Source organism: Lampetra fluviatilis, chromosome 44, assembly GCF_964198595.1.
Source record: "Lampetra fluviatilis chromosome 44, kcLamFluv1.1, whole genome shotgun sequence".
NCBI lineage: Eukaryota > Metazoa > Chordata > Hyperoartia > Petromyzontiformes > Petromyzontidae > Lampetra > Lampetra fluviatilis.
In genome coordinates, this window is record NC_136318.1 from 2,735,263 (window position 1) to 2,761,011 (window position 25,749).

General features: G+C 47.0%; 1 protein-coding gene across 4 annotated transcripts in view; it reads right to left on the minus strand.

Annotated features, from left to right (window-relative positions):
• ST7 (suppression of tumorigenicity 7) overlaps positions 1 to 25,749 on the minus strand; it is a 94,928-nt gene that overhangs the window by 60,234 nt on the left and 8,945 nt on the right. For 2 of the 4 annotated variants that reach the window (XM_078876467.1, XM_078876466.1), the window contains exons 2-5: positions 5,824 to 5,906; positions 4,196 to 4,361; positions 2,074 to 2,128; positions 1,462 to 1,577 (exon numbers count right to left, since the gene is read on the minus strand). In XM_078876467.1, coding sequence (XP_078732593.1) covers positions 1,462 to 1,577; positions 2,074 to 2,128; positions 4,196 to 4,361; positions 5,824 to 5,906 — 420 coding nt within the window. Of the gene's footprint in view, positions 1 to 1,449; positions 1,578 to 2,073; positions 2,129 to 4,195; positions 4,362 to 5,823; positions 5,907 to 16,974; positions 17,239 to 25,749 lie in introns of those variants that run through there. The other 2 variants (XM_078876468.1, XM_078876465.1) reach the window with 2 other exon arrangements.

Sequence of the window (25,749 nt, forward strand, 5' to 3'; positions counted from 1 at the left end):
ATATGCATTGTTTAAATATTATCAAGTACTCTTTTTGGGTGAAAAAGGGGGGTAACCTTCGATGCTATCGGAACGAATTAAGCCTTCAACATGCATTTCCTATACTCACTTAACGCGACCAAATCGCTTAGCGAACGGTTTCGTGGGAACCAATTACCGTCGCCAGGAGGAGGAGGCTTTCTACTCTACACTATTGGACATGAGGTATGCTGCTTATGACACATGTTGGACGAATATCGATACGTGAAACACCAAGCAACGGTTCGCCTTGTTAACGGTGCAACAATGAGCATAGCGTGGGGTATCCATGGGCTCACCGAATTCCACACGATAGGCAAGTACACAGTCTTAGAATTGCTTCTGCACAGACACTTATCAATTGTTTGGTATTTATTACGATGTTTGCGAAACTCTTTTAGACTTCCTAGTGCTGACAGGCGCGTCACAGATTTTGTACACATGATTAGCGGAGACATTTAACTACGCGGATTGACTACAGAATGCAAAACCCTACCTTGGGCAGTTTAATTATCGTGTATAATGTGCGCTCCGGTCAAATAACATTCCTCTTTTTGGAATATGTATGTAATTGCTTATTTATTTGGAGGCTTACCCCCAATTCCTCCTTCAAAAGATGTTACTGTAGATCAAAGCAAAATTGAAAATCAAAGAAAATCCCTGAACCATAATGTCACGTCGGTTTGTAAGCCTTTGAATTTTCATCTAAATTTTCACCAGACCATAATTCCCCAACAGAATTACACTGGTCAACACACTTTTTCTGGCATAAGGTATTCCAACGGTAGTAAGGTAATTTTGGGGTGCTGATTCCAAATCTGTCATCAGTTTTTGTCTATCACATCGGGTTTTTGAGATATCAAATATTGGATTTTCAATAAAAACTGCAGAAGAAAAATATTAAATAAATGTGGATATCTACATAAAATGATATTATAAACACACTATCCTAAAAATACAGCACCATATTTTAACACAAAAGAAGTCAGTGACTCGCAACAACTTGCAATCATAAGTGACAGAGTTAATTTCGCGAAAAATCAATGAAAATGGGGTATGCCGATAGCATAAAAATGAGACGTGATAGAGCAAATCTGAGATCAGATTTGGAATCAGCACCCTGAAATTAATCTAAAACAGCTGTAAAAGTCCAGGCCAGAAAAAAATGTTTTTTTTTGTTGACCAGTGTTATATTTCCAATGTAATGAACTTTAAAATCAATGCATTCATGTCAAAGATGTCCTTCCAATGATTTAAGGCTCCCGTGCGTGCGAGACTCTGGGGCTAAGGTGACGCCCATTAGAACGTGTCCAGAGCTGTTTCACGTTTCCCTACACGACCCATTCACGGCGCAGAAGGCAAACCGGCGTCCACAACACTTGAAAAAGCCCCACATCGCAGACCAAAAGGGATTGTATCAAGAATGCTCACCACAGTACTTACTACAATCAGCTGACCGAAGGTTGTCAGTCTCACAGGTAAAGAACGTCTGGTGGTCCTGTGCCGACAAGTTCATGTCATAGTAGGTCAGCGGCTCCCGCCCCGTCACCCACGTATACCTGGGAAACGAGAGGGGGGCGGCAGTGAGAGGGGGGGCGGCAGTGAGAGGGGGGGGGCAGTGAGAGGGGGGGGCCGGCAGTGAGGGGGGGGCGGCAGTAAGAGGGGGTCAGGAGATTTAGCGAAAGCTTGGCTCTCGTGTCAAAGAGCGAGCTGCCCGATTCGGGTCCTTAAAAAAAAAAGAAATCCCCATTACAGCGATAGTTTAAAATAACACAAAGACAGCAAAAATAATTACACTCGCAAATTCACGGCCGCAAAGCAAGAGGCGGGGGAAACGTGGCCTCAGTCGGCGTCGGGCGTCAACTTAAGTAGCGTCGCCATGACGCGGCGAATGCATCCACCTCCGCTCTGCGCAAGCGGGCCACTTCCATCGGCGTTGAAAGGGTGGCGACAGTGCTGTTCGTGGCTCCGAAACGAAGGTGCAAATTACACGTTTTATTACGTCTGGGGAATCAGTAAACGCTACAGGACAACCACCGTTGTCGAAATGCTTACCTGTTATATTCCGCACCTCTAAATAAATTCAGAGGATTTCGCCAGACCTTGCATTCTGAAATAAAAACATGAAACAATTACGCGAGAGTTCTCATTAATTTTTTTGACAATTGCCAGCGGAGAGATGGGGGAATTACGGATGGTGAAAGGTATACCTGGAGACACATCGTGCTCCCATCCTAACACGCCAATCACTGCCAAATAAATGTAACAATAATACCAAGTGTTCAAACTGTCCGCTGGAATACAAAGGACTTTTTTTCGTTATGAAACATGTCAGATATAAATGGGCGAGCGATAATAATGGTACGGCCGTATGGAACGCTCTTCCTTCCGATATGAGGAAGCCACTGGAGCTATGCACGTTTAAATCATCATCTCGATTGCAAACTCATTTCTTCAGAACAGTTTTTTTAGCGTTTAGTTTGTTGGCCTTCCCCCGCACCTCCGATTAGCACGGTTGGCTACGTACGGTGCAAAAGAAGTTCAACATACACACACGTAATGAGAAGTTGATTTTTTTAAAGAAAACTACAAAGACCACCGTGCGAAGAAAGTCACACGAAAATAAACCAAGTAAAGTGGTTTCCTTGCTTGAGCGCCCGTTAATGAAGAGAAGTAGATATATCTGGTTACAGCCATTAGCAAATGGTGAAAATTATTAATTCTTGTGATAAAAGTCAACAGCATGGAAATCGGCTTCTGTGGAGGAGGCTCGTGAAGGAAGCTGCTGGGCAGTTGGTGCCAGCCGCACTCCGGCAACAAGTTTATCCAACTGTTCTCATTGTCTGGAGAGGAACAGTTACAGGATATTACCAGATTTTCAAAGTTACAATGTTAAGACTTGGACAAGTGAGATACGCGAGAGAAAAACATGATTTGAACAGAACGTATCGAATCTAACTAGGCAAACCCAGCCAGGGCTCTGATGCGAGTTAGACATTTTATTTGTAACAGAAAGCATGAGAAAAAAACATTGCATTTAATTATTTTACTCCAATTGAGTGGAAATATTTATTAAATTATTTACATCTTTTGCCGATCACTGCTGTATGAAGGCCTTCCCCAAACACCACGGCGCAGGTCAGTGTGGGCTGGCAAAGAAGGTGGCCAGGATCAGTTCAGACATTACTCACCAAAGAGTTTAGCCATGACCAAAAAGCCAATTCGATTCGCCGGGTTCATAGGAGCAAAGCGCAAACCCTTGTATCACCGCTCCGCTACAAATTCTGTTTATGCGTTTAAAACTGTTGTATAAGTGTGAGTTTCCATCGACAGACTTGTTAACAGCGGCGCCACGGTGGCAAGATGTTAACTACCTCGCCTGGTATACAGGATATGTTGAGATCGATCCTGACCCCGACGCCTGCTGTATATTTGGAGTTTGCGTGTCTCTCTCCCCGTGGTCACGTGCATTTTTCTCGGGGCCCTCCCGTTTTTCCCTCCACATTTAGAAACGACATCACGCGTCTAGAGTATTTCGCTGCTATAAATGTCCAGACGATGATAAGCCACTTCGTTGAACTGTCATTTGCGATAACCAGGTCGCTTCTGAAAAACAACTACGTTGCTCAGCGGGCCTTACCTGGTAAAATAAAAATAGTTTTAAGTTAGTTACTTTAGACAGACTCAAACACCAATGTAAAAGCGAGCTCCACAACCAACCCTGCATGTATGTATGTTGAACTTAAATTTCGATTTAAAGCTTTCGTGACTGCAGGGATTCATCTTCTTGGCTCTTTCGGTAAAGTCACGTAGAAGGGAAATAAAATAATAATAAAAATAAAACATAATAAAATAATTCTCACGACGTTTCGGCCACAACGCAAGCAGCCGTCCTCAGGTGAAGACCAGACGCTGTCTCCCCGACAGACTCTGGTCTTCACCTGAGGACGGCTGCTTGCGTTGTGGCCGAAACGTCGTGATAATTATTTTATTATGTTTTATTTTTATTATTTTATTATTTCCCTTCTATGTTGAACTTCTTTCGCATCATGCATAGCCGACCACGCCAATCAGAGGTGTGGGCCCACATGCATTGCAGGGCCCCACACACCCCCCACCACCACCCCTCTCTGTGTGCGGTGCGTGACAGAGGGACGTTCGCAATAGGCGCACGCACCTGGCACGTTCTGCCGACTGGAGTCCGCATCGCCCCCGTTGCTGCTCGATGACGACCCTGGGGAGTTGTTGTTCTCCACGCCGCCCAGCAGAGGGCCCAAGTGGTTGACCGATACCTGCTCGATGAACGAAGTGCCATACTTGCGAAAGTACCACCACTCAAATATCTGTGGGATAACGCCGGGGAGAGGGGGGGGGGGTTAGAAAGTCAAAGACAATAGAACTCAGAATATTGAGTTTGCTACTTTTGCTGGCGTATATATATATGTGTAGTTTATCTATGAGAACGTCTTTTTGTTCACAACAGTAATTTTGCTGTGGCGGTTCCACCTGAAGACGGAGGCTTGTGTTGCTTCCGAAACGTCGCGATTTAATTTAGTTGTTTTAATTAAAATTTATTAAAAATTTTACCGACGTGACTTTACCGAAAAAACCAAAAAGTATGGATCCTTGCAGTCACGAAAACTTCTAATCTAGAATATGAGACCGTTGTTTTGCCAGCATCAAAATGATGATAAATATAAGAATAGGTCTTACCCGTTCTGGCAAGATGTTCAAACACCAAACACCTTTTGCAAGGCATCAAATCAGCACTAACCAGACGGACTTGTGGCAAAACACGCAAACTCTGATAATTTATGCTCAACCCGCGTTATAAATGCTCTGACAATTGCATTGTCTTTTTTTTTACTGTTCGCCTTTTGGCATTCTATGGTCTGACACTGGTCAGACAAGGCCATAAAGAAGGCCGTCTCTGGTGTAGGCCAATCAGTTTCGGAGACAACGCTTGCATTATTAGAGCGTGCTTGTTTGCATGTACTGTGTGCGGTTAATGCAGACTTGACACCCTGCAAAAGGTATCCGTTTGGTGTTGAAATATCTTAACACCTCCTGTTTTATTTGGCAGAAAGGGTAAAGCAGCCGATTCTTGCATCATAACGTGTAGTACGTTGGCATTTCATGCAGCACGTAGGTTTAATTAACATGTTATTATTAAATACATAGGCATGTTTACCCAGGAAATCCTCACCGAGTCTCAATACCCCTTTTTACAGAGAGAAGCCAAGTCTCTGTCCACCCAGCAGTATGGGTGCCACGGTGGCGAGATGTTAACTACCTCGCCTGGCCTGCAGGAGGTTGTGGGTTCCATCCCGACCCTGACGATGCCTATACATTTGGAGTTTGCATGCATGCGCCGTGGCCGCGTGGATTTTTTCCGGGTCCTCAGGTTTTTCCCTCCACACATTTAAGTTTTTGGCTGCTATAACATTCCACGTGATGAGCCACTTCGCTGAGCTATCATTTGTTGGACAGGTCATCTCTGAAAAAGACCTACATAGCTCAGTAGGCCTTACCTGGTATAATACAAATAAAACATTTTCCCATAAATTCAGATACCGTCTTGAGCCGATCGCAAGGTCACGCGCGGTGTATGCCGGCCGCATTCAACACGTCTGGACATCGTGGAGGAGTAGGCCATATACCCTCTCGAGTTCGATTTTGTGGAGGCCCTTTCACCGATCGTGGCGTGAGCGAGCAATTCCAGGGAACAACATTTAACCTTTTATAGTGTACTCGAGGAGGCGCATGAGAGATGTGTGTTATGGGGGGGGGGAGGAAATTACTTACCAGGATGAGGCCTGATATTAGCGAGGATGTGCCTGTCAGAGCCACGTAGAACTTGGGAGTCAGCGTATTGAGGAACATGGCCACTGCAGCACACACAGAAGTAAGAAGACACGTCAGAAACACGGCCGCCACCATCGCCAGCGCCACCACCACCGCCACCACCGCCATAATCCCACTTCACGATTCGTTACTGACCAATAGTTTACACAAAGCAGAACAACAGCACAATGCCGAATATGGGTAGCATAAAACGACAGTAAAGTAGTCTGTGGAGAGTTTAGCTTGATGAAATTAAAGTGGTTGCAAATCAATATAATTTATTATAATTGTTATATTATTTACCACAACAGGACATCGCTGCCGGTGGAATCGCCTCCGTTCGAGCGGACTCTAAGAGGGCCTTTGGCCTACTCTTTCACACTGACTCGACGCGATGGAAGAGATGGGCGTGCCCACATTTTAACCCACCACACGTGACCTGCCGATTGACCAACTGCTGCGGTTGTACCCATTTATACCGTTGGGTGGATAAAGGCGGGGGAGGTGAGGGGGAGGAGTGGGATTTGATATCTGTACCGTTGTTCCAAACTGCCATGCCTGGAGATGGAATCGAACCGGCAACCCTCTGGCTTGCAAGTGCAGCGCACTCACCATTTACACCAGGGCAGCTTGAAGTTGGCAACAACAACAAAAACAATTCCAATTCTCCATCCTATCTCGACCCTAACCCTGCCCCCTTTGGTTGGCGATTCTGAGGTCACATGAAGAATACGTACAATGCACTCGAATGTCAGGCTTGAAGTTGAGCAAGCAGTGAATTCCCACAGGCAATACGTACGGAACCACAACATTGCACAATGGGAGAGTGGAGAGTTTTACAATGTTTCGCATCGCAGTCATAACCAATCATTTTCTCCTTTCAAAGTGCCACAAGTCCTCTTCCCCCCCCCCTAATGTGTGCAGATACTAATGCCTACATTGTATGTAGGGTGTGTAGGCATATATACCTACACACCCTACAAATAGGGTGTGTAGGCATATATACCTACACACTCTACAAATAGGGTATGTGTTGCAACGTGCCCCCCCCCCCACAAACTGGACAGACCGATGCATGCGTGCCAGACGGCACCCGAGTCACGTTATGTCGCACAGGGCCAGCTGATGCTGGGGGTCCCCACTAGAAAGTTTGAGACTACTGCGGCGATTCCGGCCGGCGCGGTACATCCCACGCTTTCGTCATGAGTGAGCGGAACCCGGGTGATCCCTGGCGATTCACCACTGCCTCCGCTGTTGTATGTACGTATGTACGTATGTACGTATGTAGGAACTTCTTTCGCACCGTACGAAGACAACCGTGATAATTTATAATCGGAGGCGCGGGGAAAGGACAACAAACTAAACACAAAAAGCAGTTCTAAAGAAATTCGTTTTCAATCTCGCTCCAGTGGCTTCCAAATATTGGAAGGAAGAGCGTTCCAGACGGCCGCACCATTATTATCTCTCGCCCATTTATATCTGGCGTGTTCCATAACAAATAAAAGTCCTTTGTATTCCAGCTGACAGTTTGAACACTTGGTATTATTGTTATGTGTGTGTGTATGTTGAACTTATTTCGCACCGTACATCGCCAACCTTGCTAACACTGGTCTACAGCCACAATGTTTCTGAAATAAATATAATCAGCGGTGAGGGGGAAGAACAACAAACTGAACGCAAAAACCAGTTCTGAAGAAATTAGTTTTCAATCTAGATGATTTAAAAGTGCATAGCTCCAGTGGCTTCCGAATATCGTAAACGAGAGCGTTCCAGACGGCCACAGAAGAGAGAGGCTTGTGTCTGTCCATGTGTCTCCGTGTCTGTGTTTTGTCTCTCTCTCATGCCGACGCAAACACCCCCCGACCGACCTCCTGTATACCAGGCGAGGCAGTTAATATCTCGTCACCGCGGCACCCGGAGCATCACCCGTGGTGGAAGCCACATGGCCCCGGTGGGATCAAAACGCCCCTTTGCCGGGCAAACGGCCTGCCGAGCAGAGCTCGGGGCAAGCCGAGTGAGGAGCGGCCAGATAATCTCTTTATTTAGCAGCTTTGAATTTCCACGTGATAAGCCGCTTCGTTGAGCTATCATTTGTGACATCCAGGTCGCTTCGGAAAAAAATAACTAATAGCTCAGTGGGCTTTATAGGGTAAAAATAAAAATCGTTTAGTTTTCGTTTCAGTGATATCATTACCTTTCCTAAAATATGCACTCCTATCGTTTTTCCGGTATTGTTGTTGTAACTTGCAGAGCCATCCCGACTGGACATCTGTGAAAAGGTGCTTCATAGCACCATCGGATTTCTCCAAGATTAATAAAGATTATGATTTTGATATGTTTCTACAAAGAGAGAAAGTCAAAGCATCATATAATCACATCTTGGAGGATTATGCTTATATGTGAAAATGCGTGCGTCTCTTTTTGTGTGCGTCTCCGTGTCTTTGTTTGCTAGTGTAGCGGCTAAGGCGCTGCGCGCTTCAAACCCGGAGGCCCGAGTTCAATTCACCGCTCACGGCCAACAACAGTGACGATTATCTAAACCGGTCCTGGGCCTCCCCTAGGTAGACTCAGCCTCAAATGAGTACCAGGTGCAATGTGTAAACATCGCCACTAGGCAGAGAAAGGCGGTCGGACGTGGGGCTTGGCCACCCACCCCCTCGTGTACCGTGCCGGCCTTCATATGTGCTCGCTAACAGCACTTGCCCCAACAGTCTGCTGAGGCTGCACGGCGGTTCTTTCGTCTTGTGTGTAAGGACGATCGGTCCTGGAAGGAGCAGAGTTTGCTCTGACGCTGTGGCTAAGAAATGATGGCCGATGCTCTCGGTTCACAGCCATATGTTCCTGACAGCTGCCACACATGAGAATCACAATCACCGACAGCTTCAAACATTACCAGCACACACAGGAGGCCAAAGCCTCCCTCATTCTGTCTATGGGCCTGTCATAGGCTAATAGCCTAACGGTCACAGCAGTGACAAATGTAAAAGATCACGTCAAATTCGCCGCAGCAATGCATTGCACTTGTAGATGAAATGCTTCATCAATACAAACTCAATACAAGTAACCGGATTAAGCTGGAAACAATATAAATTGATGTACTGTACAGTACAACAAATGGAAAGGCTACCGGTCACTGCTGACTGTTTTTATCACGCGAAATTAAAGGAAGTTCCATAACCAAACAAATTTTAACTAAAACATAAATTTATCTAATTAATCATGATTAATTCCAGAGCTTATGTTTTTCAGTGTTACTTTTTAAAACGCTGCATGCAGTGGATTTCATAGTCATTTCCTTGCCTTTATATATTGCGTACTAGTCCATGGCGCTACTGTTTTAACATTCATGAGCAAATAATTCAGATATAAACTAAAAAAACAAGTTGCTTTAACCCTCCATAACAAGCGTTTTATTGGGTTAGATCGCGTCAATATAAATGCGTCTTTAACCCACCAACACCACCACCCACCACAGCCAAGTAGTAGGTAGTAAATGTTCGTAAATTAGTCAATGTTGTGGATTCACTCTCCAAAAAAAACCGGTGTGCTGTACTGGTGACGAATTGGCCACGTTCTGTTTACGTGACAAACCTTACTAATTGGCTGTGTCGGGTGGCGGGGGGTTCAACGACACATTTATATTCACGCGATATAACTCAAGAACCTCAATTATGTATACTGGTCGCGAAAGCCTACGTGTTAAACCAATTAGTAATGTGTGTCACGTAAACAAAACGTGCCAATTAGTTACTAGTTCGGCACACCGGTGTGTTGGAGAGTAAACCCGCTGCAAAATCTCTCATTTGATTACTGTGACGTTTCGCTGGTAACAAAATCCAGCACCATCGAGCGATTTGCCACATTTATACTTGATACTTGTTTTTATTTCATTGGAGATTAAAATTTAGCGAATCGCCTGTCGACAGGATTCATCAGAAATGTGAAGCGGTCCTCCAGTTTCCGGTCTTAATTCCGGCGCGTACAATGCAAGAGGCCAAGGTGAATCAACGCACGGTGAAACGAGTAGGCCAATAAATAGGTGGGCAGAAAAAAACCATGCTGTATAATTCACTCCGATTAGCCCCCATTAAGTTTGGATATTTATCCTCAACCTGCATTCACAGACGACGACAAGAGAGTTAATTCCGCATGCTCGGGTGGAGTCAATTAGAAATGTAGCGAGACGTCTATTTATTGATGACATCGATTCTTGCACTCGTGATACGCGGGCATCCGCTTGTATCTGTGGGAAACACATTATTTTGATTGCTATGCTGTAATCAATTCACATGACCCCTGTAACTATCAGAAAGCACGACATTCACTACACTGGTAAAAACAACAAGTGGGTCCCCCCCCCTTGACCCTTGAAGGGGTACGGAAGGCCACGGGGGTCAAAGGTAAAGGAGGGCAACTGAGAAGTCCGCGGGGGTTCTACGGAGGAAACGTTAAGTCCACGCCAACAGACCAGCAAAAGTATCCCTCTCCCCTCCGTTCACTTCCACGCGAGTACGCGTGCACGGTGTACGCTTTTACGGAATCTGTTCCTCTGTAAACGCGGTTGCAGTTTACGCGTTCCTGCAGGGCACCGCGTTACGGGGGGGGGGGGGGGGGGGAAATCGCGTTGCAATAAATAATGCAGAGGGTAAAGCACGGTCCGCGCTAACACGTGAGATGCTTAACGCAGGACGAACAAACACTGAGGCGCCGTGGGTAGCGTCTCGAAGCATCCAGCGGCGTCCCGCCCTGCGTGATGCTACGCCGAGGTAGCCGTCGCAACCGCGTACTCGCGCGACGCAGTTCTGTTCACTCGATCGCGTTACGTCCAATTCGCATATCCACGTGATAAGAAAACTTTTCCGCAAATGCATTTGTCGTGTTGTTGTCTCATTCGCGTTATTAAAACAACACGCGGCGTGAAAGGAGAACGGACTGCATGTAGAACTTCTTTCGCCCTGTACGCAGCCAACCGTGCCGACGCAAACACCACATCTCTCACTCTGGGGCTGATGATGATGTTGAATTGTAAATGTTGAAGGTTTACTCTCCAACACACCGGTGTGCTGTACTAGTAACCAATCGGCACGTTCTGTTTACGTGACAGACCTTACTATTTGGCTGTGTCGAGCGGTGACGCGTTTACGCGATCGAACCCATAAAACCTCTAATGTAAAATGCGTCACTCAGCATGTCTTTTCAATAATAATTAGACGGGGGGGGGGGGGGGATTGCCTACATGTATATAACGGGCACAGCGTGTGTGAGAGATGTAGGCAATTGAAACAATTCCCCCGAGTGGCGAGGCTCGGGCTGTGACGCACACACACGCACCTGCTAACGCTGTGTGCGCGCGTCACAGTGCAAAGCCTCACCGCCAGGATCTCACCCAGGGGACTCGGGGTGCTCCAGGAAGCCCGCACGGCGCCTTGCGCAACGAATAACAAGATGCGCAAGGGCACAATTCGCCTCCTTTATGCCCGTCCCTCCACGTTAAAATATAAATGTGCGTATTTTAACGGAAGCAGCTCAGCATACATGCATACAGTCGGTTCCCGCGTAACGCCGCCTGTTGTTTTGCGTGACGTGAATTGGTGACGACGCGATGGATGTATTTTTTTTACATAACGCGATCGTGCGAACGGAACGACGTCGCGGCGTGAGTCGGAATAAGCGGTCGTAACACGCAAGGCGGGATTGCTGCTGGCTGCTTCCAGATGCTACCCACGCGCCTCAGTCGTTGTCCGGCCTGCATACGCATCTCACGATGTTATCGCCGACTGTGCTTTACCCCCTATGTAATAGATCATTTATTAGAACGCGATTTTTCCACAACGCGGTGTTCATCAGGAACGCAATTGTCATCAGCTGCATGGGCCTTCCGGCAGCGCGTAAATTCAACAAGATTAGGCTCAGCAGAAAACAAACTCCGGACCGGTTTCGATATTCAGGGTCTCATCCGCAGTCTGGCCTGCTTGAGCAATGCTAACAGCGAGACGCTTAGCGAAGATGCAGGTCCAAATCAGCATCGCGCTTGCCTGGAAATATCGTTTATGCAGACCCAAGCAAAGCTTTTGCCCCAAATTATATCGCGACACACCGGGATTATTTTCAACACCCAATGATGGTACGGTTTGTAATCTGAAGAGATACGTCGTCGTAGAAAATTGCCAAATTCCGCTCCCTTTTCCACATTCCGGTTATGCTAATGAAACCAAAGCGATTGCCACGTTTGCCCAAGCGACAACTTCATTTGACCTGCCCTGTGGGGTCGTTGAGGGTTACCGTTGAACGCTGACATTAAAACCAACACGACGATCGGATCCCGAAATACATTTTCGAATGTAATATTGGTGACGAAAGACTGCGCGTGAAAGTAAAAGCGATACTCAATGGGCCAACAAGAAGTACACTCCCTTGGGAATTAGACCCAACGACGGTGACCGAGAACATGGGGACGCTTTCTCACAATGGACAAGAGACTTCATCTGTCAGTGCATTGGACCGCCTCACCCCCAACCCCCTTGTTGCCTTCAAGGAATCTACACCGGCAAAATCATCTATATTCGAGTTACGTTATGCTACTTTAATGCCTGAAAATCCCCACACTCTGAGGATGGCTTCCAGCCACCAAGTCATGTCCTCAGATTAACAAAAAAGAAGATTCGACTGAACAAAAGTGCCAAGGTTGCAGCTTTACTGGAAAATACCGCTCTTTAAAGCCAAGATGCCAATTAACAAACAAAAACGTGTTTCAAAAAAATGTAGTGAATACTTTCACTTATTTTATATCCATCCACCAATACGAGCTCAGAGGGATAGCGGACTCAGCTAAAAACAACAGACCCTTTCCCATAGATTTCAAAAGATGTATTTTCCGTCAACATAACCGTTCCTCTGAAACAAATCAGCACGTTTGTCAGCACCCCAACGATCGTTACACGGGCGCATGCTCATCCCAGTCGGTCGCTGCGTGCCATTGGTGGGATACCTGCACTGCTCTCACGGGGGCCTACCAGCGGTCTCTTGAAATGGAAATCACTGTCGACTTCCCACCGGAGTGGGCCCACTTGACATCAAGTCGTGGCGTAGATCACGGCCACGCTTGCCATTCACCAACGTCTCCGCTCATACGACCGCGACTGGGAGGACCGCTGCTGTCGTATCAAACGAGCTGCGCGCCGGATTTTTTAACGACAGGCGCATGTGTCGATTACATCACCGGGATATGGGTAAGAATTAGAACTAGCACGGTGCTCCAGACAAGGTATTGTCGCCGTTTCCCATAACGCCTAAATAGCTTCTTTGCATATGCACCGCTGCTGTGCTGCACTGTCAGCGCAACTGTATGCAAATATCATCTTCGTAAGAGGTTTTTGTGTTAGATCGCGTAAATATAAATGTGTCGTTAAACCCACAATCACCGGACGCCACCAATTAGTAAGGTTTGTCACGCAAACAAAACGTGCCAATTCGTTATCAGTACAGCACCCCAGTGTCTTGGAGAGTAAACCCACAATATTTACAACTTGAGTACGTTTCGCCAGTCATTACAACCAGCATTATCATTTGATCATCACGTAATCACTGGCGAAACGTCGCACTCGAATAGTAAATGTTGTGGGTTTACAATACAACACACCGGTGTGCTGTATCAGCCACGAACTGGTACGTTTTGTTTCCGTGACAAACCTTACTAATTGGCTGTGTTGGGTGGCAGGGGGTTTAACGACACATTTATATGTACGCGATACAACCCCAAAACACCCCCCTCTATTATGGATAATATTGGTCGTGAAAGCCTACGTGTTAAACTTCATACACCTGATGACATAAACACGAAAATATATCATATTCTTGGGTCTCTCGGTAAAGTCACGTAGATAGGTTCAAAGAAAATGACAAAAAATAACAAAAAAAACTACGACATCGCGAGTAACAAATGAGGTTATAAACAAATTGCAACCGAGACAGCCGTGGGCCTGGCCGTCAACCGCTGGACCGGAAGTATTGGCGACGATGCCGAGGTGCTACCGTGCGTTAACTTGTTAACTTGGTAACGCCACGGTGTGCGGTGCGACCGCTATTACGATGGGCAGCCACGGAGACGGGGATCTACCCTCACTCCGACGCACGCCCTCGTACAAGCCCTACCGCCATTCACAGCACCACACTGCCCCACTGTCCCTCTGAGATTGGTGTTGGCTTCATTGCACACAAAGTGCTTGCCGCAAATGAAGCACAATACCTTGCTGATCTCGTTAAGCAGCGTAAAAACCATCGCGCGAAATCCGGTCATGCTCGCCGTTGAACAAAGACGGTCACTGGCATCGCGAGCTTTCAGGCGCGCTTCTGCGGCCTTCTGGAACGCTCTTCCTTCCGATATTAGGAAGCCGCTGGAGCTATGCACCCTTGAAATCTAGATTGAAAACTCATTTCTTTAGAACCGATTTTTGTGTTTAGTTTGTTGTCCTTCCCCCCCACCTCCGATTAGCACGGTTGCCTACGTATGGTGCGAAAGAAGCTCAACATACATACGTGTTTGAACCTTTACCGATTCAGACATCACAAACCCACACGGCCCATCGTGGGTAAAGTAAAGTAAAACAATACCACACGGTCAACACAGTGCCGGGCGCCTGCTATTGAGCACTGGATCTGTAAATTGTTATTCGAATGCTCCCAAACAGCACCAAATGAGCATTTACAATCAAATGCCTCCCCGTGGAATCCAGAGACCCCAAACGAGAACATGAATTCACGTCGGTATAAAAAGGAACCTGTCAGCGGAGTACCACATCTTTGCATGCAATGTAAGCCGACGTGGAAGATTTGCCTGTGTCATTCACAGCACGCCGACCCAAACGAGGCCACAACGCACTCGTAATAATGAATAACAATTCAGGACATTCGCGATTCGTGCCGTGTCTGTGAAACAGAGAGAGCTCTGTGTTTCACAGACACGGTCTGCGGTAGTTTTGACAGCAGGGGGCGAGTTTTCGCCACGTGCAATCCCCAATTGAGCAATTTGCAGATCTTTCAAATCTGGCAAAATCTGGGCCATGACCACTATCTCACAATGGCCTACTCGTTTTGAATTGCGTCACTGCATCTTTGAGCGTCCACTGTGAAGCCCACCGAGCATGTTTTTACGGTTAACGCACACCGCAGCAGTGTTCATCGGGGGAGACGTGCCAGATTAGAACCGCGGAAACCTTTGCAAACGAGCGGCGAAACGGCGGTTACCCGCCGGGCAGCGCCGTCACGACCTCCGTCAGAACCACGGCGGCACTACTCTCGTTTCTCGAACAAACGGCTCGGCAAAAAGCACTTGAATGCACCCCCCCAACAGTGGCACAACGCACACACCGAGTGCGAGCACGAACGCGCGCCCACCGGCACCATTAACAGTTGGCAACGATCGTTAAGCTCAGCAGTCGGGGCCCGCCGAAGCCGTCCGGTGGGAAAGGGCGAGCGGGTGGGGCGAGGTGCGAGCGAGTGTGCACACCGCCGGCCCAGAGACGGGACCACAGGCCACGAGGGAGCAAGCCGAGGGGCTACACCTTGCTGGGTGATCGCGAGGCTGGTGGTCGTTAAAACAAATGAAGACCCTTGGTAAAACGGTGACTGGCGACAAAATGGCAACGTTTTGATTTCGGCGTTACTGCGGAGGAGACGCAGGGAGTATCCTGGGGGCGCGTAGAGATGGCCCAAGATGATGAAATAAAAGGGCCCAAGGCCGTCCATAGTAATGGCAGCAACTCGGCTGATTTGTTAAAACTGCATACGGGAGAGTGGTCTAGATATCATTTCAGGGATGCCGTATGCACAAACACGTGACAGCACGTCAATGGCTTTTGGGAATACGATGCTAAACGGATGCCTGTTTAGGTGAAATCCTTTACTTTCCTCTACACTGGAGTACGTTTGATGGGCTTATTATAAGAATAAGCTTTAAAACGAGGGACTTCAGAATAAGTTTATAATGAAGGTTTTGGTGACAATTCATATTTCGGTAGAAAAACGTTGCTGTTAGTGTGATATTTTTTTAACCGTAGATTTTTTTTTTAAGCACAAAATATCAAAGTGAGTTATTGCTCGAATGAGCACCCGGGCAAAGCTTGGCTCTTTGTTTACAGCCCTGAGCCAGGTGGTGGAAATTCAACATTCTTACGGCAGAGGTGAGTCTATCCACAGGGCAGCCACTTCATGGCTTCCTCATCAAGTGGTACCTATTTTATCAACCCCGGTCGGATGATGAGCCGAGTCAAACCACCAACCAAAATTCGAATTCGCAACCTTCAGATAGCGAGCGGGAAAACGCTGTTCCGCCCCGCCAGACAGACTCCATGTGCTCTAAAAACAAAAATACCGTAGAGGAACCTCGCTTTCACCTCCATCTAAATCACATCCAAATACATCAATAATATATTACCATGATCAATAGATTCGTGTCCAGTTCACGTAACACATACATTTCTGTCCAATGCGTGCGGTAGCGTAATACCACGAGACTGTCCACAAATGCCAGTGTGTGTGTGTGTGTGCCCCCCCCCAGTTTCATCTGACGAGACATTTACTCACCTCTGAAGGGGTAAAACGAAGAAAGCAACGGTACGATACGGAGCCAACCGTGAGCAGTGCAGCCGAGTATTTATAATATGGCGCACGCATCCCTTTCATTGACAGCACAAAGAATAGCAAAGCCACTTGGTTATTTATAATCAAAAGATCATGGCTGCTGTCATAGCGTGCCACGTCCTTAACCAAGCCAATTTAACGTCAACCGAGGATACGAAAATTAAGCAGCACAAATTAATCCGCGGCTCGACATCGTGGAGCAAAATATCATATTCCTAAGGCGTCAAAGGGACGACAGCGCACCACGGCCAAGTGCCTGCAACAGCAAAATAATCAATGGTCTATTGCAGCAGGCACGGCAAAAAATGTCACCGAAATATTCCCTCCATCATCGCAAGAACGGGACAAAATCGCCGAACGCTCGGCAGCGACCTAGAAAGTGCGAGTGCATGCAAGGCACATTAGGCGCAGACAAAGGCGGCGGCGCGGACAAAAGGGTGTTGCGGGAGGAGAGGAATAATAGAGTATACTGACGTGACGAGTCGGCGCTGAACATGGCTGCAGCAGCAGCAGCAGCAGAAGAAGAAGAAGCAGCCAAAAGCAGAATAGCGCGCGCACACGCCCACGATTTAACCCCACCAAGAGCTCCTCCTCGGGCAGACCAGCGACGGCTTCACAGGAAAAACCCGCCCGCGCTCCAACCGGCTGGCGCCACGCGTCGGATGCTCGCGACGACGGCGCCCGGGAGCCGGTCGTTGCCGCTCGCTGCAGACGGAGGCACCCACCCACCCCGCCCCGAACCCCCCCCGCGCCGAGCGTAGCGGCAGTATCGGCGGTGGCGGCGGCGGCGGCAGCTGCCGAGGGTTTGTGCGGTGCCACACAATGGAGGCCGTGCCTCAAAGAGGCCGTGACGTCAGAGCCTGTGCAGCCGAGATTGATTTCTCCTCCTTTATGACCACATGTGCGTCGTGCACCGTGTGTTTTGAAGGTTATACGCGATGGGATAATTCCTACGGACTTGACGGCACACCGCGTGATTATATAAATACCTGCGATTTTAATCACTGGCGAATCCAAATTTCCGTCAGAAGAATTTTTTGCTGGGTTCACAAAGTGCGGGCCAATGGGGTGAAGGATTGAAAAAGGTAGCAGGGAATAATTGGGTGCACGGTCTCCTTCCTTTGACGTGTGGTTCTCCATGGTTACCAACAATCGCTCTGATGCCACCCTAAATTGCGAAAGAAAAAAAAGATCAGATTGATGTACGTGCGCTAGCGGCTGCGCCAGTGCATCATCGACATTTACGTATGCACTGGGTATTTAAATGTACACAATTTCACGTAATTTTTTTTTTATTACAGGAATAAATATGTATAAATCACTACAAATCTCTATATATATATTTTAAAGCACATCACTGCACAGCTATTCCGTGTTAGTATATATTTATTTTTAAGGAAGAGATAATTTCATCGACATTGCATCTAACCGATTGTGCCCTCTTCAACATCAGCTGACTCAACGGTGGCGACGCAGCCCCGGCGGTGGCGCTGCGTTCGCCGCTCGTCACAGAGGTTCGAATCCAGCGGCTGCCCCTGGTTAACACTGCGGTGCAATAACGGTGATCACACCACGACGCGCCGTCTCCTTCACAGCACAGACGTTAAACATCGTCTGACGTCATTGGCAAGGGTGCGGGGGTGCCGCTGTCTGCCGCCGGCAGGGTAAAAATTTTGCCAAAATTCGCAAAATTACCCGAAAATTACTCAATTGGGATTACACGTGGTGGCAACCCATCGCCCCTTCGCAAATGACAAATTAATCCATCGTGGTCGCTGCGAGTCCTCGCGCCAGATTAAACAGAGCAAAACAACTTCGCGGGAAGTCAACGTTGGCTGTCCTATCAAAGGTCTGGGCCGTGACAGGAATGTGGAATTTCCGTCGCGAGCTCAAGGCCACCTTTGTAAATGACTGCCACCCCCACCGCCCCCCGTCGCATAGCACGGACAGGATTGTAGGAGGGATCTTAACGAGACCAGATTGCATTCACATCAAATTCGCGTAAATCGGGAGTCATCGTCGATTAATTATCCCGTCAATTGTGGGCACGGTCATCGGTGAAACTCTCCAATCATCTTTCTAAAGTATTATCCTTCCACCACACTGCCCCAGAAACTATAGAGAATGCAGCAGGAACCATTTGCCGTCGTGTTCTCTGCTGCAGTAGAGCAGTGCTCCGGCAAATACGTCTCCCGGTGATACGAACCGAGCCACCGCAACTTTTGCGTTAGGAGTGCATTTCGCTGAAACTTGATCTTCTCCGCTTGTGGTTAAACTAGGGTAGTTGAGTTGATGTTCTCAGCTCAGTCAGCAATGGCTGCACACACAAAAAAAACCTCATCGCATTAGATTTACATCCTTGGGACCTTTCTTGGCCAGTATCCATTCTTATTTTTCATCACATTAGATGTGTTTCTGCATGCAATTTGGCTAAATAGCAGCGCTTTAAAAATGAACTCCCGCTTTGACTGCCAAGAGACGAACGTCACTCTCACATGCAGAGTGGGCGGGAACATGATTCCGCTTCTCTCCTGTGCGGACTAAGTTGTCTTGTGGTTGTTGTTGTTTGACTTGCATCCCACTGGGATTTTTGCACACAGTGTTGGTGTACGGTGCTTTTTCTGCAATATTTTGCTGTCTTTTCTTGGATTTTCTGTTTGCACAAAGTCACTTTAAGATGTTTTCTTGTTCATGTTTTTAGTTTTTTTGTTTGTTGCGGTTGCACCCGATTCTAGAGCCGAATGGCTCACAGGGCTGTACCTAATAAATGAACTTGAAACTTGAAAACTTGACCAGAGAACACTCGAAGAGCTCTACGATATCTACTTTGTTGAAGCGTTCTCCAACACGAAAGCGCTGCACTGCACTGCGAGAGGTCCGAACGAAACACTTTAATACTCTTAGGCTTTTTCGGTAAAGTCACGTAGGTAAAAAATAAAATTAATAGAAGTAATAATTGAAATAAAATAATAAATGACGACGTTTCGGAGGCAACACAAGTCTCCGTCATCAGGTGGGACCGTCACATCCCCGAAACGTCGTCATTTATTATTTTATTTCTATTATTACTTCTATTAATTTTATTTTTAACCTACGTGACTTTACCGAAAAACCCTAAGAGTATGAATCCTTGCAGTCACGAAAGCTTCAAATCTAGAAAGAATCACTTTAATCTCACGACGTGACACCGAATTCAAGGTTGTGTTAAATTGCGGGAAAATGGCCTCAAAGAAAGAGAAAGGAGGAGGAGGAAGTCCACCAACAAATGGAGGCAACGAAATCCGCTCATGCGCAGGCGCTCGATAGATATTTTTGCATCGCCAAATCACGAGGTGGCGACGGACGCTTAGCGAGGCCTTTATCCAGTAATGGATTAATCATGACGGCTGTGGCTTCTGCTGCTGACGATGATGATGATGATGCTTTATACATTACTTAATTATTTACACTGTCACCCATCCCCCATAACCAGAAAGGCTCGCTCCCCAATGAGTCCAGCTTCAGGTTTTTTTTTTACTGCACCACTAAATCAGTGGGATGATAAAGTAGGTGACGATGACAACTATGATGACCAGACGACCACCGGCGATGAGTTACCGCGACAGTTCAGCCGAGACGCATGCGGCTCTGAGAATCAGAATCATGATTCAAGACTGGAGGAATCCGATGATCTACGAAGCTCTTTGTTCACAGATATCCAGTCGGGGCACGGGGTAAGAACGCTACAACAACAAACGGTACAAAAACACGATAGTAGTGCAAATTACAGTAAAACCTTGGATTGCGAGTAACTTGGTCTGCGAGTGTTTTGCAAGACGAGCAATTTTTTAAATAAATATTAATTTGATAAACGAGCGAGGTCTTGCAATACGAGTACTCTAGTACGTACAGTATGCGCTTTGTCTGCCGAGCGTCACGTGATCACAACTGAGCCAATGGTTCTTCTCTCTCTCTCGCTGCGGGATTGTGGGTAATCGTCTCCCATGCTCGGTCTCAGTCGGCATGCCTCACTCGTAAAGCCAACATCCGTGCGAGCGTACACTGTTTACTATAGTGTTGTGACCACGTGTGTGTGCGTAAAGCATTTTTTTTATTTTGTGTCCAAGTGTAGTGACTGTTCTTTAGTAACTGTACTGCAAGTGAAAGTCGTCCTACACAATAACCCTCCTCTCCTCTCTCTCGTCTCCCTCACACCAGCCACGATTAAATTTAATTAACACATTTGATTACTTTCTATTAAATTTAAGTATAAAAAATATTAAAAGGTATTTTGGATTAATCATTTTTATATGAATACAGTATTTTTGGGTTGTGGAACGAATCATCTGAGTTTCCATTCTTTCTTATGGGGAAATTCGCTTTGATATACGAGTGCTTTGGATTACGAACACGTTTGCGGAATGAATTGTGCTCGCAATCCAAGGTTTTAATGTACAAAAAAAGTAAACAAATCACCCAAACACATACAAATAAAACCAAACCATCCCTATCCTACCAGGGCTCATTGCGCTCTCTCCACTGTGCAATATCCCAAGCCTTGCCCTTGCCAATTAAGTCAAGGTCCGATTTAAAGCTTTCGTGGCTGCAGGGATTCATCTTCTTGGTTCTTTCGGTAAAGTCACGTAGAAGGGAAATAATAAAATAATAAAAATAAAACATAATAAAATAATTCTCACGACGTTTCGGCCACAACGCAAGCAGCCGTCCTCAGGTGAAGAACAAGTCTGTCGGGAAGACAGCGCTGCTTGCGTTGTGGCCGAAACGTCGTGAGAATTATTCAATGTTTTATTTTTATTATTTTATTATTTCCCTTCTACGTGACTTTACCGAAAGAACCAAGAAAATTAAGTCAGGGTTCGTCAGAGCTACATTTTCACCATTCTGGCGAATTGCCCGATGATGCTGGATGCAATTACCAGCGAAACGTCGTACTACTCAAAAAATTGCAAATGTTGTGGTTTCACGCTTCAACACCGGTGTGCTAAAGTAGTGAACTATTTTGTCTTTTTTCTACGTGACACTTTTTTTTGCTGAATGGCCGTGTCGGGTGGTGGAGGGTTATGACACATTTATAAATAACGCGATCTAACCCAAAAACGTTGATCATGAAGAGCTACATTTAAGTCCATCTTGAAAACTCGCCTCTTTAAACTGGCCTTTAAACCCCCACGCGCTGAGCCTGTTTACCCCAAATGTGCCCGTGCATGCTTTCCATGCACGGGCACATTTGGGATCTACGGATGAAACGCGCCCTACAAACGTACATTATCGTTATTATTATTAAAAGATTAACATTTACTACAGCACGCGTGAGTGTATTTGCAACGTTTTTACCGCGATCGTGTTTTTCACCGCAACTTGACAACAAAAATGATCCACTCACTTTTTGCTGGAATTGCCAATGAAAGAAATAAACGTGCAACTCTCTGGTTTCAAGATCGCCGTCAGCCGAACCAACGGCAAACGCCGGAGTCAAAGTGATTTTCCTGCTCAAATGAGCATTAAGGAATCGGTGCTTATCTTACAAGCGAGTTGGTGGAAATTACAAAGGCCTATGGTGGGCGGTGAGCTTTAATCTTATCTTCAGGACAACTTCTGTTGACTTCCCCCACGAAGTTGTATGTACAGTAGAACCCCGCTTAACGACCACCCCTGTTAACGACTAATCGCTTAACGACAGGCCCCCATAGAGCCCAATGTGTAGTATATAGTAGTGTATAGTGTAGTGTATAGTACTGATAGGAACCTCCTGGTTACACCAGCCCACAGGGGATTATTGTGTCCGTCCGTTGTGCAGGGAGGGAGGGGCTGGGTGGGGACGGGAGGGGTTGGGTGGGGAGGAGAGGGTGGAGAAGGGCTGGGTGGAGAGGGTGGGGAGGAGCTGGGTAGGGAGGGGAGGGGAGGGTGGGGAGGAGCTGGGTAGGGAGGGGAGGGTGGGGAGGGGCTGGGTGAGGAGGGTGGGGCTGGGTGGGGGGTGGGAGGGGTGGGGCTGGATGAGGAGGGGAGGGGCTGGTCACCCCGTGGTGCCCTTTTAAAACTCAACGTTTAACCTACTCACGCCGGCTTGTGCCCGCCCTCACAGTCGGCCATATTTGTGGAATACGCCACGCCGCCGTTGACCCTGGCCATTGACCGAGCAACCCAACGTTCCTACCAGCTCCCTCCGCAGGAATGTGTTTGTGTATAGTGTAGTGTATAGTGTAGTGTATAGTGTAGTGTATAGTGTAGTGTATAGTAGACGGGCCTCCATATAGCCCAATGTGTTCCCTTACTGACCATTCCCCTCTTAACGACGGGCTGTATTGTCCAGTAATTATTAATTAATGCATTGATTAACCGTGTTTCTTGTAATAGTTTGTGTTTATAATGTTGTTAGTATCTTTACGTATTGATATCCATCATTTTAATATTATAAAGTTAGTTTTTTGGGGTGAAAAAGGGGTAACTTTCGATGCCATCGGAACGAATGAAGCCTTTAACGTGTATTTCCTTTACTCGCTTAATGACCAACATCACTTAACGACCGTTTTCGTGTGAACCAATTACCGTCGTTAAGAAGAGGTTCTACTGCAAAAGCTGTCAACTCATCCAGTTTACCCGTATTCTTGTATCGACTAATTGAGTTTTCATGTCCATACGGCGTACAGCCCGTTTCAATACGGGCAAAAAACAATGTGTCTGCTTGTGTTTCTCCCTTGTGATGTAGGATGAACGTGGAGATTAATAAAGGGCACGGGGTGACCAATAAGCTCTGAATTGGTCTGTAAGAAGGTAGGGCACTGAGAAGGGGTTGACAGGTTTGTAGTGTCGTTCATCGGCTCAGGAGGATGTGAACTCGTAACCTTTCCAATGTGGAGCCGCTCGCTCCACCGTTGAACCGTCGAGCCGGCTACGTGGCAAGAGGCACTGCCGGCAGGTTCTGCTTAAATATGTTCTAAGTATATACAGAAGGCATTTCACTACCAGGCGCGTGACAGTTGTATAATTGATTTATTTACGTGTAACGATAAACATTACTGACTTCTGGGTATACAGTAAACTCGGGGGACGTGAATAACACCGGAGTTATAATGGAAAATGCGTGTGTGTGTCCGTACTCAATGCTACATTCATTCGTTCAAGCAAGCCTGACTGATGGGGAGCGGGAGCGAAACGGTTAGCCAGTTGCGCTACGAACCCGGCGACCCGAATGTGTGTCTTGTGTGTGTCTTGTGTGCGTCCTTGTGTGTCCGTGTGCATTCGTGTGCGTCCGTGTGCGGCTGTGTGCGTCCGTGTGTATCAGTGTGCGTACGCGTCTCCGCGCCCGCGTGCGAGTGTTACTCGTGTGCGTGCGTCCGCGTCTCTCTGTGCACGGTCCCCCTGGTTCGTTTCTCCAACTGAGCATTCGCAAACCGAGGCAGCGGAGAGGGCTGGGGGTGCCGCACTGTGCCGTGGCCAATGGACAAGGGGCGGGAGGTGGAGGCCTGGATCGCCCACTTAACGCGTCATTTGTGCGTGTTGTGTTTTTTTTCCCTCCGGGAGACATCGATTTGCATACCCGTCAACCCCTTATCAGCGCTGCCTACCGTATTACAGACCAATTCAGACCTTATTGGTCACCTCTTGCCCCTTATAAATCTCAACGTTCATTCAACAACGTCCCATCACAAGGAAGAAACACCAACAAATAGACAATTTTTTCGCTCCGTATTAAAACGGCTGTACGCCGTATGGACCTTCAAACTCAATTTCCCTGTACAAGAATACGGGGTAAACCATACCGTGTTGACAGGCGTGGATTTGCCCCTCAGTAGATTCGTGTGCCGTGTTAGATTGGCCTTCAACAACTGTATCATGCAAATCCTATTTGCACCACACGGTGTGATGTTTTCCCCATCTGTTCCCATTGAAACTAAACGTAATACTATACATTTTTAGTTTCTCCTGATAAGGAAGACACTTTTACCATCAATTTGAGGATTGACTATCCATTCTACAATTCTTTACACCTCTAACAATCGATGAGATGAAGTGATATATATCTTATACTCCTACCTAAAATCGGATCGAGGAATAGACATCCAACAATGCGTGAATCATTCAGTCCGACTGCTCTGCCAAAAATCCTGTCCACAATACCACACACACACACAGAAGCCACCTGCCCAGGTGATCTGCTGAATGCAAGCACCTAAACACGGTGTCTCCTGTGCAAGGCGCTGCGGCTCAACAAAATCTCTTTTGGTGCAGCAAACCAGCTGTCGACACAGCACATGTTCTGCACAATACAGCGTGCCACGACGAAGGAGGAGTTTTCGTTTACACATCTCATCGGCCGCACTTTTTTTACCAGGTAAGGCCCACTGAGCTGTTTTTTCAGAAGCGACCTGGCCAAGACAAATGATAGCTTGAGGAAGTAGCTTATCATCACGTGTACATTTATAGCAGCCAAATGCAGAGGGAAAAGCCGGATGACCCGGAGAAAAATCCACGCGACCACGGGGAGAGACACACGCAAACTCCACATATACAGTAGGCGTCAGGGTTGGAATCGAACCCACGACCTCCTGTATACCAGGCGAGGTAGTTAACATCTCGCCACCATGACACGGTCTTCTGGGAAGTGCATAATTTCAGCAGCATTGGTTCAACGCGCATGCAAACTGTCGGCCGGTTTCGACATGCAATGTCTCAATAGCGGAGTCAGCCTTCAGTAAACCAGAACGTCTGGTAGTCCACCAGCATCGGTCCTAGAAAGCCTGACTCTCCTGACGAGAGGCTGCAAGTTGAAATCGATCCAGAGTTTGATTGTGCGCTGAACCAACGCTGATGAAATTATGCATTCCCAGAAGCCCATGTGGCCGATGGCAGGGACAGATATGTGAAGGTGCATTGTCTCTTTCTGGTTGGCCCATTGCTCTTATTTAGTGGTTCTTAACCTTTACCGCAGCCTTGCACACCCACCCTTCGGTTCTGAATCGTAAAAAAATATATGTTAATAACTACGTAGGTTTGATGAAACAACGTAAGTTGTCACTTACGTACCCGTGCTTAATTTGTGTTTTTCGATGATTAACTAACGTTCTTTAAAAAAGAAAATCTGGCCATGTCTCGCACGCCCAGAGAAAGGGCATCTCGCACCCCCAGGCAAAGCACTAATGCTCTTATTCGATGCATTGTTTCATATTGTTGTGCAGTTTTACGCTTTTTTTCTCTCGCTTTGTGCAAAAATAAAAACCACCGCACAATGTTATCGTGTTTTTGTCTATC